The 17,052-nt window shown below is 47.3% G+C and overlaps 1 protein-coding gene across 1 annotated transcript; it reads right to left on the reverse strand.

The window, feature by feature from the left end:
• Positions 1 to 270: 270 nt before the first annotated feature.
• Positions 271 to 16,841, reverse strand: snphb (syntaphilin b). Its single transcript, XM_063209496.1, has 9 exons — positions 16,795 to 16,841; positions 14,155 to 14,289; positions 9,721 to 9,834; positions 8,904 to 8,907; positions 7,294 to 7,408; positions 4,688 to 4,832; positions 2,913 to 3,012; positions 1,822 to 2,442; positions 271 to 1,641 (listed from the first exon to the last, which is right to left on the reverse strand). Exons 1-9 carry the CDS (start codon positions 16,839 to 16,841, stop codon positions 271 to 273), a joined length of 2,652 nt encoding a protein of 883 aa, XP_063065566.1.
• Positions 16,842 to 17,052: the final 211 nt, after the last annotated feature.

Below are 17,052 nucleotides of genomic sequence, written 5' to 3' on the forward strand. Positions count from 1 at the left end.
CCTCTGCCCAGAGGAGATATCTGGAGGAGATTGGGGAAGGAGAGTGGAGCAGTGCAGTCGCTCAGCAGTTCTGTCCTCCCCCTCCAAAGAACTTTCTAGAACGAGAAAGTCTAATGGCTCTTTCTGGTTCTGGAACAGAATAAACCAGTGCAGTCAGTCTACAGCTTTTCCCGGCCTTCCTCCAGCACACCACGCAGAAACCTCCCAGGACTGCAACCTCGGTCCGCCAAGACAGCTCCTCTTCCTCTCCGTGCTTCTTCTCCGCTGATCTCAGATCTGTGCAGGTGGCCCCCCGCTGCCGGCCGGATAGTGCCGGTACCCTCCTCCACGCCGCAGCGAGGTCAGAGCCACCGTGCAGCAGCCGCGCAGCAGAGAGCCGAAGTGGTAGAGGGGCTGTCCCTCGCGGCGCGGGGCGTGGCACAACCAGGCCACCGTAGGCACCACGGGCACCGCCACAGCCAGCAGGTCCACCAGGAAGTGGCGGCTCCAGTAGCTCTTGACGACCGGGCCTGAAGCCCCTCCCTCGGCCCCGCCCTCCACTGTTGCCATGCCGCCCTGCTCGCCACTTCCCCCCTCTTGCCCTTCCCGATTGCCATCTTCACCCTCACCACTATCATGGCTGAGATCCACCACTGTCATGCCATTCGCCAGAGAGCCGACGGGGGAGCCGGAGCCACGGGGCTGGCAGGTCTGGGGTGTGGCCAGACCGTGATCCCGGGAGATGTAGGCGGAGTCTGAGTGAGCGCGTCGCTTGGAGTCGGCGTAAGAGTGAGACCGGCGCTTGGACGTGGAGTCGGAGAGAGAGCGGTGCTTGGCGTCGCCGTTAGCCTGAGTGCGCTGCTTGTCCACCTGTGTGGGTGGTGGGGGAGGGCCAGAGGAGGACGAGCAGGAGCATGTGCAGGAGCGGGAGGTGAGCAGCGGTTCCGGCTCCTCGCTTGGCTCTCCCATCCGCTGGTTTAGGGAGTCCTCCGACAGCTGTTCCGTTAGCTGTTCCGTTAGCTGCTCCGTTAGTTGTTCTGGTGGCTGTTCCGGTGGCTTTTCCAGTGAGAGCTGTGACGGCGGGTCCAGGGGCAGAGCCACAGGCTCCAGGTCCGGCTCCGTGGGGTCCGCCGGCAGCAGCAGCGAGGCAGGCTCGGGGGCGGTGGTGGTAGCCGTCATGGTCGTGGTGGTAACCGACACCGTGGTCACCGACTCGTCAAGCTCCTCGTCCTCCCCCTCGTCCGACATCCACGTGGAGGTTGGGCTGCACGCCTGCGAGCGGAACGTACGCTGCTCGGCGATGGTGTCCAGGTCATTGTTGTTGTTACCGTATCCTTGCGCCGGGGCGGACATGGGCGCGACGGTGCTGCAGTCCGTCTGGATGCCCTGCTCGCGCAGGTGGTGCAGGTAGAGGTGGTGGTGCGAGAGGCAGGGGTGGCTGGCGCTGCCCGAGGGGCCTCCCAGGGCGTAGTGCAGGGGCACCATGTGCTCGTAGGTGGAGGAGGAGTGGGGCAGGGAGTAGGAGTAGGAGCTGAGCAGACTGGCCGTCTCTTTGGACAGCAATGCCGCCTCCAGGAGCAGGTCGGTGTGGCTGGCGCGCTGGCTGTCTCCGCAGCACACAAAGCCGCTGTCTTGGGTGCCCTCGGTGGACAGGCAGGCGAACTCCCCCAGGCCGGCAGTGCTGCCACTGTCACTACCTCCTCCTCCCCCCACACTACCTCTTCCTCCATGCACACTGCTCCCACAGATGCTCCCAGTGCCGCTACCGCCTCCGTGTATGCTGCCGCCACAAACGCTGCCGGCGGTACTACCCCCACCGCCGTGCGCGCTGGCCCCACACACGCTCCCGCACGTGCTGCCGCAGCTGCTGCGGTCTCCGGGGGCGGCGTGCTCGCTGAGCTTGGTGTAGGTGGAGCTGCGGGTGAGCGAGCGGGCCGGCGAGCCCTCGCACGACGACAACGACGACCCGCCGCCGCCGATCACCGGGGCCGTCGCCGTCGCCATCGCGGAGGTCATCGCCGGGCCGACCACCGCCGACCCCGACATCCCCACCCCCTCGCCCCCCTCCTCTTCCGCCGGCACCATAGCCGGGCCCTCCCCTCCCCCCATCGCTGACGTGATCCCCATTCCGGAACCCACCGCCACCCCTATCCCGTCCTCCCCTCGCCCCATCCCAGACGCTACTTGACCAGGCACCACAACCATTACAGCGCCATCCTCTGCCACTGCTCGACCCCCCGTCTCCCCCTGCTGGTGCCTGTGTGTACTGCCGGCCTGTGCCATCTCCAGGCTGTGCAGCAGCGTCTCCAGCTTGTGGTTCTGCAGGTGGATGTCCTGGAAGCACTTGTGCATGACGCCCGTGTCGGGCGGAGGGCCGTCAGGCTGGCCGGAGGAGGAGGGAGTCAGGGAGGTGCGCACCACCTCCACTACCTCCTGCAGCTGCTGGATCTCACGCTGCGCCTCCTGCAGGAGTAAGAATGAGCATAGTCATCATCATCATCATCATTATCATCATAATTACCCTATTTGCCAAATAAGGAGAAGGAGGAGGCCAGAGAGGGATGAACCAACCTCAACTCAACCTCCTCTCTCAAACATCTCTCGCTGCGCCTCCTGCAGTAGTATTAATAGTAGTGACTATATTGGCCAGAGCTGAAGGAGGAGAAGGAGGCCAGGGAGGAGCGCAAACAAAAGAATAAGATACAAAGATACATAGATTGTATGTTCTCTATAAATTCCATGAAATTGCCTGACTACATCTGCAAAATGGCCAAATTCCACTACCGAAACGTTGCAGTAAACCTCGCAAATGTGAACAGTGAACGGGAGCTTTCTTCTCTTTAACTTTGGTGACACAGGGGTTCCACTCCTATGCTCCTGACAAAAGGAGGTGTGCAAGAATTCTACACAAACTGTGCTGTGCTGTAGTGTACCTTGAGGGCCAGCTGGGCCTCCACGCGATGGCACTCCTCCTCAATCCAGTCCTCCTGCATACGAGACAGCTGCCCACGCAGCTCATCGATCTCAGAGTCCCTGCAGGGGGAGGGGACAAAGGTATAAGTGAAGGTAAATTCATGGTAGAGTAGAGTAGAGTAGAGTAGAGTATCATTTATTGATCCCGAGGGAAATGAAGGTGTCAAGTAGCCTGCATACATACATACACAGCAGAAGGTGGTGTAAGTGCAACACTAGCGCATGATATTACACAGCTGTTTTACTCCATTGTATCTAATGAGGTAGATAGACAGTGATGTTCATGAAAAACACTACAAACCTAACAATAACCCACCACAAACTTGATCCAACCAGCACAGAGTCAGCTCATCGTAAGACAAGTACACAGGTCAACTTTTTTTTACCAGAAAAAGTTAATTTGGAAGGAAACTGTGTTTTTTATGTTGCCTTTTACTTTTGACACCTCTGACAATGGTGGCGAGGTAGAGATAGGGAGTGACATACAGTAGATGGTGAAAAAGAAATAGAGGAGGAGGAGGAGGATGGGGGAGGAGAGAGGGGAGAGGGTGGGTGAATGGGAGAGGTAAGGATGAGGAGAGAGGAAAGAAGGAGAAGGTGAATTGATGGAGATGGGCAGGTCGTTAGGAGGAAAGATAACCATCTCAGAGTGAATAGGAGAGGTGGTGGAGGTCAGGCGGAGGGAAGAAAGGTGGGTGAAAATTGAGAAGGTGAATTGATGGAGATACAAAGGAGGAACAGCAGTAACAATGGTGGAGAAGGGGGAGGTAGTGATGGTGGAGAAAGGGAGGTAAAGGTTTGTTTATAGCCATACAGGGGTCCGTTTCTCGACAACATCGTTGCCACATGATCGTTGCAACATCGTTTCTAACTAAGTTAGCACTTACTTGGTTGCAATGCAATTTACCGTTGGAAACCTAGTAAGTTGCTAACTGGTTAGCAACAATGTTTTCGGGGTCCAGAATAAGCAACACAAGCATGCTACGTTTGTATTTAGTTCAAGACAGTAGACTGATATTTGCAGAGCAAGCGTACATTCAAAATGCATTAAGCCATTAATGCAACAGATGAGTTTTCGTTCATCCACCAGTAATCAACCCATTGATGTCACTTTGTTTGATCTGAAACAGCAGCCTCACAAATTCAAATTACCATAATTCTAGACCTGTAGTTCAAAGACAAGATTTCCAATTTTAGCACACATGTATTCCGCAAGTGATGATCAGAGACGCTTTTATAACAGACATAAAAAACTGAAACTCTTACTCTGATTTACAATCTGATTAATGCAGTCACAGCTCACAGGTTTGGCATCTACCGAGATCACAGACTGTGCTGTGTTGACCTGTGTCTTTATGTTGTTCTCTATTAACCCATTGATGCCTGATGTTGCACAACATTGGCCCTGGCGCCTGGAGCTGCATTGCACAACATTCAGGCTCTTGAGATTTGAGACAACTTAATTACAAATCTGTTTATTTGAGATGAATGAAAACATTCTAATGAAAGATGAGGGTCTTAGCGTTTAAATGCAACTTAGTGCATATTTGTATGTGCTTCAGAAGCTGAGATATTTAGGTTTTTATAGGCTGAGGACAGCTTTTCTTAAAATGGGCTCAGGCATTCAGCCCCCTTTTTGCAGGTGCCTTGGGCGTCAATTGGTTAATTGGTGCCTGCTCTGTGCATTTTTTAAACCCCTGTTTCAACCTAAAATAAACTTGAACCTGAGGCTCACCTGTCCTGCAGCACCTCCACGGTCTCCTTGAGGCGAGCGCGCAGGTGTCGTATGCACACCTCCTTCTGCTGCAGGGGCGTCAGGTACTGCTCCGGAGGGGGCGGCCGGATGCCATGGTTGTCTGTGCATGAGGTGTACTTTGCTCCTCCTCCTGCATTACGCCTACACAGGACAAGCAACAAAGTCACAGGAGTCAACAGCATCCATGTGCAATTCAAGTCACTCCAACTCATACAGTAATACACAATGCATCGATGCGTATTTCACATCACGTCGCCTACACAACAGACAGCATTGATGTGTATTTCTTGTCACTCCTACGCAGGGTACACAATGCACTGATGTGCAATTCACATTACTTGTGATGCACAAGCCACAGCAGACATAAATCTATGGTTTACTATCTACACCACACCACACTACACACCACATTGGAATTGGCTTTGACTAGTAATGCGTAATTGGGTGACCACCATCACCAGGCTAGACCTGAGAAAGAGAAGGTAAAATGTCTCCCGCTCCGAAATGGAAGTCTAGTTGTTTACAACAAATCCCTCTGGCCTTTCAATGACAGGACCTTGACAAATGACAAATGAAAAATACGAGGGCTACCTATGTGTGGGATCTGACTGTCATGCAAAAAAATAAATATTAGGCAAAGCAATATAGTAGTTTTAAATCAGGTCTTAAGAAATGGCTCAAAGCGGGCAGCACTGTGGACATTTTTAGTCATTGAGCTTGTGTTTTTTGTCTTGTTGTTTATTTTATCATATACGTATCTAGTGTATTTTGCTGTTGTAGTTGTTTTTTAACTATGTACTTGACATTGTAATATAATGTAGGCCTATTTGCAAATAGTGCACCCATTGTATTATTGTCACATTTTTGTATCATTATTAATTTTAATCCCTTTTTATCTCAACACCTTCCTGTCCAGGGACTACAGATGAAAATTAGCCTTAGGGCTACAATCTGGCTCAATTGTATGTTGTGCACTGTCCCTGTCAAATAAACAACAAATGAAATAAATGAAATGAAATGCCAATGACTCTAGTAGGCTCTAGTATCAGTGATTCTCAAGTGTGGTCCGGGGACCAATGGTGGTCCGCGAGGGGATTTCTACTTTTCCGTGACAAGCTGGCAGTAGGCTACATCTGTGACATTATTACAAAGCTTAACATAGCCGAGGTCACATTTTTACCACAATTGTAATGTAATGAAAAGTAAGCATTGAACCTGCATTGAAATTAGCAGTGTCAAATTAGTACCCGTCAACTGTCATTTTAGTTGACAGGTGGTCCCTAAACACTTTTGGTTGTGGTGGTCCTTGGTCTGAAAAAGTTTGAGAATCACTGGTCACAGAGAGAGTCACAGGTTCAAAAATGTGTACAAGGAGCCTAAAGGTGATGATACACAGGGCAACTTTTTGAGCTGGTCAACAACATGATAATTTTTCTGATAGAATGAATAATAAACGTCTACTGCTGATCCAAGTTCTCTTGATATAGAAGTGTTGCAGTGGTATACAATCCAAGTAAAATGTTATACACTGTAAGACGCATGGTTTAAACTAACACAAGTTCGTGTTCGGCTGCCTAACTTTTGTAAGTTGACCAAACTTACAGTTGTTTTTTAAAGTACCAGGTGTGGTAAAATTACAAAAGTTAGGCAGCCCGGACACTAACTTCTGTTAGTTTAAACCAGGGCTTTTGTGTAGAATCATTGCACAAAGTTTCCTAGTCAGTGTATCATCAGCCTTACCACCCGAGCACAACAGAAGAGACAAAAGCTATTAAGATTCGCTGAACTGTTTTCATAGCAAGAGCGACACGAACTATAAAAGCAACAGAGTCCCTATTTCCCAATGTCAGGTGTATCAGTCTTGGTAGTGTGTCAGCCTTATTAGTCACGCCCAGTGATTGGATAGTTGCAGAGTTCACCAAAGAGTATCCACTCACTGAGCGTGATTACGAAGGCTGATACATTTCGAAGGACGCACACTAGACATTGGGAAACGGCCAATGTGACCACTAAAAGCAGAATGCAAGCATTCAGACATTCCAATTGGCTGTGGCGGTTGTTGGCGAACCGCATCATAGCTCATCAGTGTAATATTCGCTGAAGTTCAACTACAAACTGTCCCTTGAGTCGCTAAAATCGCCTCGTCACACAAATTGCTTTGGTCTCTTCTGTGGCCAGCTTCTCCATACAAAGCCAATTACTTCCGTTGCCGTTGTCGCTCTAGTCGCTCTTGGTGTGTTTGATTCATTAGCCATGGGTCAAACAGCTAAGGCACTCTCTTGGCCATCGTGCTGAATTTTATTTACAGAAACAACGTTTCTCTAAGAACTTGAGAAAGGTCACACTGGCCGAAACTTTGTTTCTATAAATAAAATTCAGCACGATGGACAAGAGTGTGCAGTATCTTCCTCTCTGAAAGTGATCTTGTACCCGCTACCTGCACCTCGAAACCTCTGGTGTGCGTTGGTTTCCTCCACCAAAAATCAAACAGCTAAAGCACCATACTGTTGTGCCGGGGACCAGGGTTCTGGATTCAGACCTGAGGTCATCTAGTCGCTTTTGGTGTGTGTGTGCCGTTAGGCTACTGTACCTGTGTGTGGGGCTGCAGTCGCTTCCCTTGCAGGAGCCCGAGGTGCTGCTGCTGCTGAGGGAGGCGTTGCCGTACGGGTCCCTGCTGCTCACGGGGGCCGGGGAGCGCCTGTTGACACCACACACACACACACACACACACACACACACACACACACACACACACACACACACACACACACGTTATTGAGTCAACTCACACACTCACACCACGCTGTGAACACCACCAGACACACACACACACACACACACACACACACATTACTGAGTCATTTCCAGAGTTGTATAAAGTACAAGTAAAAGTACTCTTATATACATATGTAATAATAGCACAAGTAGTATGATTTTACAAAGTTTAAACCATGTAATACCATACTAGTAGTGCTGTAATTATTGTACTGTAATCTGTAAGAGTACATCTACTGAACTTTACTGAACTTCATACAACTCTGGCCATTTCACAGACTCACACCATTCTCACCACTCACTCACTGCAAACTCACCGCTGTACACTTTGCAGTGCCAATTCAACACTTAGAGATCAGAACGAAAAACATTATAAAACATTTTAAAACAGTAACAATGGAGACACTAAGAGAGTCCCATCTAGCGGTCCTCAATAAAGTATATTTCTTTTTTTCTCTCGGTGTTGAATTAACACTGCAACATCTGCTTTGTATATATCACACACTTAATTGGCATGGCAAGACCAGATATGTGATATAAGTGATATGTGATATAAGGCATCAATAGACATTCACACAACAACCTTTCAATACATCATCTAATACAGTCATGGATCACAAAGACGCTGCTTTGCAAGGTAGAGACAGGCTCATGAGGCTCCTGTCCCATGACACACACACACCATTCTGTAGTCTCCTTATGTAAGCACAGGCACGGGAAGGAGACCAACCACAACACAATGACAACGGATCATGCCTGACAACACAAACACAGACACAGACACACATATATAGTATGTACATGCCCACGGAGACAACACTCAAGTCGGGTCAGATACAGTAGGCCAGCGCACCTGTGTCAAGTGAGGCAAATACTGAAACAAACCCTGTAGCATTTTAAAGGGACTCCTCAAAGCAAACAAGCAGCATGGTCGAGGATAGCGATGACGGTCGGTCATGAACCTTATCTACTATGTAGCTTAGCCATTGAGGACACACACACAGGCAAAATAGGCACACAACAGAATAAGATGTGAAATAAATAACGGCCAATACGGCTGCTTCCATGACAGAAAAGAGGCGGAACCAAAGAGGTAGATACACATGGCTGATTCTGAGAAGCCAAAGGCGCGGCACAGCTCCATTCATGAAAAACACAAACAGTGTATATGCTTTTATGATGCTTTGAAAAGACAGAATGACATGCCAGCTTTTATATGAGGCAAAAAAAGAAGCAAAGCGACATGGCTGCTTTGATGACGGCAAAAAGGTGGGATCTGACACCGTTGCTTTGTTGTACAGGCAAAGCAACAAGGCTTCTTTCATGATGCAAAAGATGCAGATGCAACACAGCTGCTTTTATGACGTGTCAGAGGTAGATGCAACATGGTTGCTTTTATGTGTGAGGTATTATACGCGATGCAGCTAGCTTAAGAAAAAATGAAGAAAAATATGATCACTCTGAGGTCTGTCAGCTGTATCTGTGGTAGCGGATGACATTCTGTAAAACCAAACCAGATGGGATCAGTCTGTCCCCCAGGTTACACAGCCTTGAAGTGTGACTGAGGGCAGGGCCCAGGACAAGGTCATCTGAAACGGACCCAAATCCAGTACATACAATATATTGGGGATGAAATTCTGGGCCCCATGTCTCCCTGGGCCTGGGACAAGTAATCCCTTTGTACCCCCCTGTGAGCTTCCCAGACTGAGGGCCTCAGCTGTGACTCAAATAGCTATGGCACTGAACTGTTACGCCGGGGACCCAGGTTCAATTCCGACCTGAGGTAATCCCCCCCCCCCCCCCCCCACATCTCTCTCCCACTCGCTTCCTGTCACCATCTTCACTGTCCTATTGGAAAGAAAGGTATGACCCCCCCAATCTTATTAAATGTGACTGAGGCCATACTGTGTGTGTAAGTAAACATTGCAGGTTCACTTTACACCACAACACAACAGACACACACAACCAAAGTGAGCTAGCCAGAGGACATGCTGTGCTTGGTGGGGAAACAGAACCCACATGAGGGAAGATGGAGGTAGAGAGGACGGGAAGTGGAAATGTACAGTATGGTGGAAGTCAAGATATCAAAACAAGGCACCAAAGAATGAATTCCTTTCTTTAAAAAAAACAAAAAACATTAATCAATAAAAAAACTGAAAAAAACACAAGACGAAAAATAGAACGAAAAAAATAGCAAAAGTAAATAAGGTAAGCGATGAGGTGCTGACCGAGGGGACTGTCTCTCGGGCGACTTCTGCGTGAGGCATCCTCTGGTGGGCCGCATGGACACCATGAAACCCCCCGTCTCCATGGGGATGTAGTCTAGCTCTATGAACCTGCAATAGTCAAAACTGACCACAACACACCACAACACACAGTTACACGCACGCAGACAGGCAGGCAGGCAGCACACTGGAAGACATGTCAAGTTAGTCCACCTGCTGCCTTTGCTCAACTTAGGGCTTACATTTCAAAGGCTCAAAACTGTTGTTAAGAAGGCAGGTACTGTAGACCTTCATTTCAAACCATTCAAGTTCAACCAACTTGAAATGTTTCACAGTGTCGTGGAGGAGCAAGCACCTGTGACAAGCTAAGGCTTTGGCTAGCATTGGTGTTGAGTGCCAGAATGACTGCAAGGATTTGAATGACAACATGAAGGTTTTCAACATTTTTTCCAAGCTTTTAAGTTGCTATCTTTGTTTACTGTTCAGGTCAGAAGCAGAATATTCTCTCAAAACTACAGAGAAACTCTTCACTTCTCCAAACTTTGTGAGTGAGTGTGTGAAGTAAGCAATTCCGGTCATTCAATTACAAGTTAACATACCACTACAATGAATTTGAAAACATTAATTTAATGCTGAAAATGATTAGTGTTGCTTTAATGTCTGAGAATACCCTCATCTTAAACACTACCATGTTGCCATTCAAATAGCAGCCATTCAAAAGCTAGCAGCCAAACAGACGTGAACCAAAATAGACAGTTAAAGAGACTTTCTCAAGGCTCTGTGTCTAACCTAATGTGCGAACAAGGGAAAAGCAATGAATGGAAGGATAAAAAGATAAATATTGAAGAGGATTTTATCTGGTGTTGGTTTGCAGGGCATCCTCTTTGAGAACACAGGTGAGATTGAACATCAGGGAGTCTACCATAGTTACTCTCTCCGTCACCAGAGGTAAACAAACTGGACTCGTAAAGCAGAAGCCAAATATTTTTTTCTGTCAATGCTCCTAACAAATGTGATCTCTGCTCTGAGTATCTTCTGTATTTACTGTGCGTAAAGGTAAGCTGGCTCAGTGAATCGACTGGACCCTATATGTGAGAGGATTTATTGTTTTTTTAACTTAGGACGTCCGTGACTGTTCACCATGCCCTTAGGCCTCACATAACCTTATACAAAACACACATTTTGTCTTCTCTGGCAACAACAGAACAGCGTTTTCTCACTCTGAAGAGCTCAGCAGCTTTATAAATAGCTACTGTAGACTGCAATGTGCACTCTGCACCTTTTTTGTCCTGCCGAGTAACATCCACACTCACTGCATTCATTCCCATCACACACACGCAAGGATGCATGCAGGCACGGATGCACGCAAGGAAGCACACTCACACATGCAAGCACGCACGCACGCACACACACACACACCTACACACACACCCCCACACACACACACCTACACACACCTACACACACCTACACACACCTACACACACCTACACACACACACACACACCTACACACACCTACACACACCTACACACACACACACACACACACACACACACACACACACACACACACACACACACACACACACACACACACACACACACACACACACACACACACACACACACACACAGTCCCTACAGTATACAGAATGTACTAACCTCAACTAACCCTGTTGGAAAAAAAACCTATGGCAATCCTGAAGGACAAAATGTCTATTACAGCTCACGCATACAGTACATACCTCTTTATCTCAAAGAGGCACTGCAGAACTAAACCCTGCATTTCATCCTCAAGCTCATAATTCTTTACAAAAGAAATAAATGCCATGAAAGAGATTCAACTCATAAGAAGGGAATGCTCATTTTCTTCTTTATTACTTTTGGTGAATAGGGAGTGAGCTAGTAAGGCTTGATGAAGTTCTCTCTCATACACAAAACAAGCCTTCGCCACTGTAGGCCTTAATGTGGTCTTTCTCCACTGTACACAAAGCTTTTTCAAGTGTGAATAGTCATGGCAGGAGGAGAAATGCATTTGCATCTAAATTAGATCGGGACTGTGTCTGTGCCAAAATAAATCCACCAAGGACAGACGCAGCCCAGACACATAGAGAAAGAAAATGCTTGAAGGTGATGAAAGACCTTATCGGACAGGCACATCCCTCATCTAGTACAAGTGCCCGCACGCACGCACACATACACCCACGCACACACACACACACACACACACACACACATACACTGCATCCCCGATTCAACTGCACAGTCAGCAGTATCGCTGAAATAGCAGAGAACTACCATATATAATGTAGAAATAATAATACACTCATACAGACAGGCTTACGTGACTTGCCATTTTTAATCTCGGCATAGTATTGAGCTCATCAGGGTTTTTTTGTATTTTCATATAATTCAATGTCCCATTTGGAAATGTCATGTCACAACTGCAAGCCTATTAAATATAATCTGTCAGTGTGGTGACATAAGGCCTGAGACTTCTTTATCCTTTCAGTCATGAAAAGCAGCTTGCCGAAGGCAGCGACAGGACAAAAACAACTCTATATGGGCTATGGCTTCTACTGTTATTACGTATATGGGGAAAGCCAAGAAGACGACAGGATCGTAACATCAACTGAACAAACAAAGGCATAAATGTACAGAAATCAAGGTAACATGTCAAAGTAACAGAGGGAGGAGAGCAGCAAAAGCATGCCTGTGAAAAGAGGAAGTCAACAGAAAGATATACAGAAATATATCCAGGAGAGCAGCCAGTGTCCAGTGTACATGGGAGATACGTATATAGCAGCCAGTGGTGCTGTGAAGTCAATGTGGGCTTGCACAGGAGTGGAGCGCAACTGAAGGGGTTTGGTGATGATGTGACAACTATTAATTCTATTGAAGCTACGATGACTACTACTACTACTGCTAATGGCACTACTACTAGTGAACACAGCAACGTGAAGCATTCCGGTAGCAGAATGACAAATAAACACAGCAGTCAAGAATCCAATGAGGCAAGGATGTCTGCTTGATGTCTGTTGAGTGTGTGCCAGCTAGGATCTTAGGTCCGAGTGTGTGTGTAGACTCCAGTGTTTCCCCCAGAATTTTTGTTAGTCAAGGTGGTGGGGCATTAGTTTTAGTTTAATGTTAGTGTGTCAGTGCGATGTTTGGAATGTGTGTGTGTCAGTTTAATGTAGCTTAGAGTGAGTGTGTCACATCACTGTTTACAGTATGTTGGCTGTGTGTTTAGTCTGCACTACTGAGTGAGTTGAACATGACGGCCTTAAAAGGCAGTCCCATCCCATGATCCCATCACATCTCTGCCCCACTGATTCTTCAGTCGTGAAAGCTGTGACTACTGTGGGGCTCGCATTACCATGGCACGCCTGGCACATGGTGACACTACTGGGGGGGGGGACAGCTGTATTACAGCACATGCTACCCGGAGGGGTTGGTGGGCGCGGAGGGGACAGAGGGCAGAAGAGAGGGGGGGGTTGACTATAAAAAGAGCTGTAGGTTGAGTGAGGAGTAGAGTATGGACAGTGGGGAAGAAGAGAGAAGAGAGGGGATGAGGCATGGGGATAGGGGAGGTACATGATGAAAGGGGTACAGAGTGGAGGAAGGCGGATGTTATAAAGACAGTTTATTAGGGGAGCTGGGGGGGTGTGGATGGATAGGACTGAGGGAGTGGGGAGAGGAGTTAGGCAGAGGAAGAAGGGTAGCAGGAGGTGTTAGAGGGTATTAGAGGGTGTGTTACAAAGACAGCTCACAAGGGGAGCAGGGATGCCAAGTCAGAGAGAGGTGGAGGCATTCACACACATCGCTACTAGAGTGAAGTTAATAGAATGTTTATCAGTTCCAGCGAAGCGAGGCCTGGACTGGTGAGGAGAGTACAAGCGATGCGAATTGGGTAGATTCCGAGACAAAAACATTTTAACTTTGAGCAATGTGAGTAAGGTAGTAGCCGACTGGAATGCAGACATCAGATTATTGACAGTTAACCTCTTGCTTTTGCAGTGGCAGTTAAACCCGCAGGAACATTAATGAACGTTCCATGAGTGAGTGGCAAACAAGCGAGAGAGCTAGAAGCGAGTAACTAGTAGCGACATGTGTGAATGTAGCTTAAGAGGGGATATCATGAGGAGTCGTAAGAGGGAGTATAAAGAATGTGGTAGCTCACTAGGAGAGGGGGGACAGGGGCGGAGATGAGGACGGTGACAGAAGAGTGAGGGAAAGGAGAAAGGGAGAGGGGTAGAGGGTGGGAGGAAGAAAGGTGTTCAGATAAAGAGAGCGGTACTGTAGCTCACGAGGGGAGCAGGGACGGGGATGGAGAGGGGGACGGTGACAGAAGAGTGAGAGAAAGGAGAAAGGGAGAGGGGTAGAGGGGTGGGAGGAAGACATGTAGGAGTTGTAAAGGGTTCAGATAAAGAGAGCGGTAGCTCACGAGGGGAGCAGGGACGGGGACGGAGAGGGGGACGGTGATGGCGGTGGCAGAGGCAGGGCCCTCTGGGCCACCTGAGCAGCCAGCATTTGCTGCAGCCGGCGCTTGGGCTGCTGCAGAGCCTTCAGAGGGTTGAATCTGAGGAGAGAACCACACACAGAACCAGGGAGAACCACACAGAGAACTGAGGAGAACCACCACATAAAGAATCAGAGAAAACCAAAATGGAAAGCCAGACAGAGGCAAAGAGAGAGACAGACAACCGGAGAGAGAGAGAGAGAGAATGCATGAGAGAGATCGAATCGGAGAGAAGCAGAGAGAACATCAGAGAACTAGAGAGAACCAGAAAGAGAGGCAGAGTTCGGTTCCACAACCCTAAGGCAGGCCATATGGGTGAAACACAGCAGTCACAGCATGTGGTAGAGTTATATTTATAACATTGAACAGTGACTTTCCTAAGCACACACATTCAGCACATAATAATCCTCCATTATTAATACCACGTTCGGCATTTTTCCACATACTGTACATCCTGGCTGTGTCGTGCCGTGCCGTGTCGAGCTGAGTGGTGCTGAGTGGTATTGTGGAACCAGCCCGGTTTGTGTTTACATTACAAACCGTGTTACCCGGAGTATGGCTGAAGTTACGTTTTTGGTGTTGTCACATATAGCATTACTTTACATAGGCTGGTTGACTTAACGCAAGGCGGACAGATATCTCAGCTATCGAAGTAGGCTAAAAATAGTTTCAGCGACGTCATATTTGGATACTATAATGCCGATTTCTGCCTTCGAATTTAAAATCAAAGTAATACACTGTCAAACTAAAGAGCATTCCAAGAGAGTTGATCTGGTGGCCGCCATGATTATTTTTTGATTCACCGGTGAGGATGAGCTGACGCGGATTCTGGATAGTAGGTTGCGAAAGACCTGCTCAGCTCGCGCTGTGTCATGCCCAATGGAAAAGCAAAAAGTGGCAGCCGAGTCGTGCTGTGTAGAGCTGTACTAGAGCTGACCCTTTTGTTTACTCACTTCAGTTACTCATAACACTTAAATGAAACATACTGTACATGGCTATGTATCCATTGTGATACTTTCTGTTTTTAGAAAGTGCGCTCAACTCCCAAGTATTTCTTACAAGGTCTTCGGGTGCAAGCAAACAGCAAAGTTCATATTTAGTAAAAAAACAAAAAAGACGCACTCTCGGGTGTAATTCCTGTAATTTAATCCAGGGTCAGACAGACGTTTCGGCCTAAGCCTTCTTCAGTGTTTTAACCTTTGTGATACTTAACATATGCAAAAGACAAATGGCCATTTATACATTACAGTGCACCATGCATTTCAGATATTAATTATATCATTAATACAAATTCTTTGTCTAACTACTAAGTGTGACTTCATCTGGAAACATGCTTATACCGGTACTTGCATACACTGTAAGCAGGTAAACTCTTAACTTTTGTGTCTCTGTCAGCTCAACAGAAATCATCTAAAAAATGAGTAATTCTCAGCCCAAAGGGGCCTTGTTTGGCCCAAACAAACATGCTAAGCCTCGCTAGCTCTGTTCTATCATTAAAGCACTGAGTCACACAACAGCTGCTGTTCTAGATACAGTCCAACTGGATACTACAAGAAACGATACAGTATACGATACACAGTATGAGACAAATGAAATTCATCCTTCATCTCATTCGGTCTTAATTTCCATTAGGAATAAATGCAGTGTTATATTTCACTACTGTGAGCAATTACCATGTTATTAACTTTAACACCGCTACAGCTGCGGTGCTACTACTACTAATAATGGAAGATGAATTGCTGATAATATTAAAAAACAAATGAGAGTATCTCATGAAGACTCTATGGAATAGATGGCCAGTGTTAGACCTGGTCCAGGCATTAATGAAAAAGTCTTAATTACGAGATTGACCCTCAGTTAAGTGCTGACATTGTAACCAATCCTGGCCAAGAATAGATTTCCTTTTCCTTTTTTTAAAACGTCCAAGAAGCTCCAGTCCTGCTCCCCGCTGCCTGCAGACTGATGATGCCAGCCTGAACTATGAACTGGGGAAGAAATAAATCTTGTCCAGCATTTTAAAAGAGGACAGGATGAATAGAGGGAGGCAGGAGAACGATGGATGGAGGGAAAGTAGCTGACACAGGGGCGACTGCAGAGAGAGGGGAGTGTTAGTGTGAACTCAACTCGGCTCAGCTCAGCTCAGCTCAGCACAGCACAGCACAGCTTAGCACTGCAGCACTGAAGAGAGCTGGAGAGCTGGGCAGCCTGTTGGCAGCAGAGGGTCCATTGATGAGGACCCAGAGGAACACCAAGGAAATCTCTAATGAAGTTCCACAGAAGAGCCAATATGAAGGTCCGTTAACTCTACCGCAGTGCTGGCTCTCTGTCTGGATGAGGCAAGTCGTCACATAGATATAGAGATAAATTATAAAATGTGTATTTTTTCACGTATACACAAAAAACGCACACCAAGATTCATGTGATGACACAAAAAGATTGATGAAGCTCTCAAAAAAGAAAGTCGTAAATCAGAAAACACAGAATTAAAAAAAAAATACAGGAAGTACAAACAAGTCAGTAAATAAACATCTTTCTAAAATAGTGTAAACATTGTGTTGGCCTTACCTGCGGGACCCCGCACCCGATCTCTTGTTGGCAGGCGAGGAAGACATGGAGACGAGCTGATGTTTCCCCACGCACAGACGTTCAAAATGGTGACTCAACCTTTCTCCTCTCCTTCTCCACTCTCTGCCTCTCTGTCTCTCTTCCTCTATCCCACACTTAGACCCTCAGCTTCAGCCACCCTGGAAGGAAAGAAAAGCATGAACCACATAAAGATATACGTATACTATGCTAAAGGTAACATAGCTTTGACCTGTTCTA

Source organism: Engraulis encrasicolus, chromosome 10 (assembly GCF_034702125.1).
Source record: "Engraulis encrasicolus isolate BLACKSEA-1 chromosome 10, IST_EnEncr_1.0, whole genome shotgun sequence".
NCBI classification, from domain to species: Eukaryota; Metazoa; Chordata; class Actinopteri; order Clupeiformes; family Engraulidae; genus Engraulis; species Engraulis encrasicolus.

Bases quoted from the DNA above. Each gene is read 5' to 3' on its own strand.
- snphb (XM_063209496.1), bottom strand. From the start codon at position 16,841: ATGTCTTCCTCGCCTGCCAACAAGAGATCGGGTGCGGGGTCCCGCAG. The intron at 14,290-16,794 runs GTAAGGCCAACA...TTCTCTCCTCAG, and splicing joins TCGGGTGCGGGGTCCCGCAG to ATTCAACCCTCTGAAGGCTC. The intron at 1,642-1,821 runs GTGTGTGGGGCC...GGCCTGGGGGAG, and splicing joins GCGGCAGCACGTGCGGGAGC to TTCGCCTGCCTGTCCACCGA.